At 46.7% G+C, this 3,161-nt stretch overlaps 1 protein-coding gene across 1 annotated transcript; it reads left to right on the top strand.

Moving 5' to 3' along the window:
- Positions 1-633: 633 nt before the first annotated feature.
- LOC124695470 (mitochondrial succinate-fumarate transporter 1-like) lies at positions 634-1,540 on the top strand. The gene is made up of 2 exons (XM_047228311.1): positions 634-997; positions 1,520-1,540. Exons 1-2 carry the CDS (start codon positions 683-685, stop codon positions 1,538-1,540), a joined length of 336 nt encoding a protein of 111 aa, XP_047084267.1. The 5' UTR covers positions 634-682.
- The last annotated feature ends 1,621 nt before the right edge of the window (positions 1,541-3,161 follow it).

Here is a 3,161-nt window from a genome sequence, read left to right as displayed (position 1 = left end):
TGGCCCCCGGAGAAACTGTCATTACACACGTTCCTCCAGATCATATCCCGGAAGTGCTTTGAGAACCGTGCGATGTAACAACACGGCTCGACAGGTATGCAAACAGACCGAAAATTGCTGGTCCGATGCGAGCAAGAAAATGCAGGCTACCAAACGCGCCCTAATTAGCCGACGCCAAAAAATCAGCAGAGGTGTATGTATAGGGACTCTTCGCTGATTTGCCGCCGGAGCCGGGGAATCCGTGCCTACCTACCCGACTACCCGTCCTCGCAGCCCTGCGTCGGATTCCGAAATAGGCTACTGACGTGTGGGTCCTAGGATGCGCACCCACGGTTACGCTTCCGCACCAACACCAGGTGGTCCATTTCCCTGACGGCTGACGTGCCCTCTTCCGTTCTTGTCTCGCCCATTCCATATAACCTGCGCCGCTCCTTTTCGGATCTCCCGCAGAGAAGTGTGCAAAAAAAAGGGCAACACACGAGCAAACAATCCGGGACCCGCTTCTCCGCCGCGCCCGCCACCCGCTAAGCTCCGCCGCTCCTCCTACACGCCCCGAATGGCCTCATCCCCTTCCCCGCCCCCGCCGCCGCCGCCGGCCGAGGAGCCACGCAGCACCGGCGCCGGAGGCAGGCCGCCGATCCCGCCCTACGTGAAGGCGGCGGCGGGGTCGCTGGGCGGCGTGATGGAGGCGTGCTGCCTGCAGCCCATCGACGTCGTCAAGACCAGGCTGCAGCTCGACCGCACGGGGACCTACCGCGGCATCGCGCACTGCGGCGCCACCGTCGCGCGCGCCGAGGGCGTGCCGGCGCTCTGGAAGGGCCTCACGCCCTTCGCCACGCACCTCACGCTCAAGTACGCGCTCCGACTCGGCTCCAACGCCGTGCTGCAGTCCGCCTTCAAGGACCCCACCACCGGCAAGGTCTCCGCGCAGGGCAGGCTCGCGTCCGGGTTCGGCGCCGGGGTACTCGAGGCGCTCGTCATCGTCACCCCCTTCGAGGTTCGTCAGATTGCATCCACTCTCTGCTTTCATGCTATTTCTGTGAGGAGGCCTCGATCTTCTGCGAGTTACCACATCGTTCGTCATTCCTTAGCCTGGCTACAAGCCCTACACATTTTGTTAACATAAACTTGCACAGCTCGAGGTGGCTCCTGCCGGGATCTTCGTTTTGTTTACAGATGTAAAAGTTGCATCGCTAACTGTATACAAAAAAAAGAAATAGGTCCCACAGTTATGTAATCATGTGTCAGAGTGATGCTACAAGATGCAAATCCTAGCAATTTGACCTTTGGGATTTTTTTTTTTAAAGAAGGCCCTGGCAATTTGGCTTTTCGGATTAAAAAAGGACAGCATGAACTTTGCAGTCAAATTGTAGTTTGCTGGTTCCGTTCCAAGCAAGTGATCAAGCATTTGGCTACCCTGCATGCCCATTAAAATAACTGTCAATGCATTTGATTGAAAAATTATAACCAATCACCTGCTCCTTTTTTTAATATCTGTTGCCATTTGCCTACTTACTAGAATGCTATCAGTTACGCCTAACCGAGAATGCCGAGAAGTCTGCTTGATACCTAGCCTCAGCTGTTAGATGGAAAATGCCAACATCTTGCAGTGGTATATTTCTCAGGTCTTGGTAGCATCATACAGTATTATCTATAAAGGCTAGAGAACCAGAATGGTAGCTAGGATCAAAATTCATGCAGCATATGACTAATATGGGACAGACTGTATAGTTTGCAAAAAAAAAATTGGTATTGTATAAACAGGGAAGTCGAGCTTGGTCTTGTAATACTGGTTAACATCAGCAGTGCACTGATCAATATTGAGCTTGTTTGCCCAACCATACTGCTTGGAAGGATTAAATGGGAAATACTTATAAATTATACTGCAGTAGAAGTTGCTTGAAGTAACAAAACTATAGGAAAATACACGCCAAGACTATGAGTTTACCAGACCGTTCGTTGTTCATTGGCCTGGCTACAATGCGTCCCACCCCATTTTGTAAATATAATTTGCACAGCTCTAGGTGATTCTTACCGGGATCTCCGTGTAGTCTACCGATGTAAAAGTTGCATCGTTAACTGTATAAAAAGAGAACGAAACAAAAAGACGGGGTTCCAGCAGTTAGTTAATCATATGGGTACGTGAATGATGCCAGAGGCAAGTTCTGGCTATTTTGCCTTTTCGGATTAAAAAATGACAGCGTGCACTTTGCAGTCAAATTGTAGTTTGATATACCATGCCAAGGAAATGATCAAGCATTTGGCTTCCCTGCGTGCCCATTACTGTAAAATACATTTGGCTGAGAAATTATAACCAGTCACCTGCTCCTTTTTGTAATGTTGTATCTCTTGGCATTTGGCTGCCTATTAGAATGCTGTCAAATAAATCTTTGATTGAGAATTCTGTGAAGTATGCTTCATCCTTAGCCTTGGCTGTTAAATGGAAAGTTTCAACATCTTACAGTACTATCTCTCAGGTCTCGGTAGCATCGTACTGTCATCAGTAAAGTAATAAGAACGATAAAGCGCTAGGATCAAAATTCATATATATTCTTAATTTGAGACAGAACAGAGAAGTGTTCAGCTCTTTTTTTTTTGGTTTTGTAAACAGGGAAGCAGTGCTTGGTCTCGTAATAGTATATACCATCAGGTAGTCTATTGTGAATATTGTTTGGAGGATCCTCTGATGCTTACTTGCAGAGTGTTTGCCCAATCATACTGCTTGGTAGGATTAAGGAAATACTCCTACTACTGTTGTTGCAGTAAAAGTTGCTTGAAGGTACAATACTACAGTACAATAAAATACACACCATGACTAAAATGGAATGTTGGTCCGAAAAACACCATGATATTTTTTCATATTCAGTTTACTCATCATTGCCTGTAAGTGGTGATCTTTAATTGAGTTGTCAGTGTGTGCTGAAAACTGTGTCACACCAAGACAACCACGCATGGCCCGTTACCACAATTTCCGCACGGGAAAAGAAAACATTATAGAAATGTCGAGCTCTGTTGATGTGCCTTGTATATTTATAGCGGAAGCTGAAATGCACACTCTGTCACTTTAATTATGTTTTTTCTCAATCATAGTTATGTTTTTTTCTCAATCATAATTATGTACTATTATTTAAAGCTTTTTTTATTTAAATTGGTGTAATGTT

This window comes from Lolium rigidum, chromosome 3, assembly GCF_022539505.1.
Source record: "Lolium rigidum isolate FL_2022 chromosome 3, APGP_CSIRO_Lrig_0.1, whole genome shotgun sequence".
Classification (NCBI taxonomy): domain Eukaryota; kingdom Viridiplantae; phylum Streptophyta; class Magnoliopsida; order Poales; family Poaceae; genus Lolium; species Lolium rigidum.
Note: the sequence above shows the minus strand (reverse complement) of the source record. Positions and strands in the feature narration are given on the sequence as shown.

Excerpts from the sequence above, each read along its gene's own strand:
- LOC124695470 (XM_047228311.1), top strand. The coding sequence starts at position 683 with ATGGAGGCGTGCTGCCTGCAGCCCATCGACGTCGTCAAGACCAGGCTG. Across the intron at positions 998-1,519 it reads TCATCGTCACCCCCTTCGAG|AATGCTATCAGTTACGCCTA; the intron begins GTTCGTCAGATT and ends CCTACTTACTAG.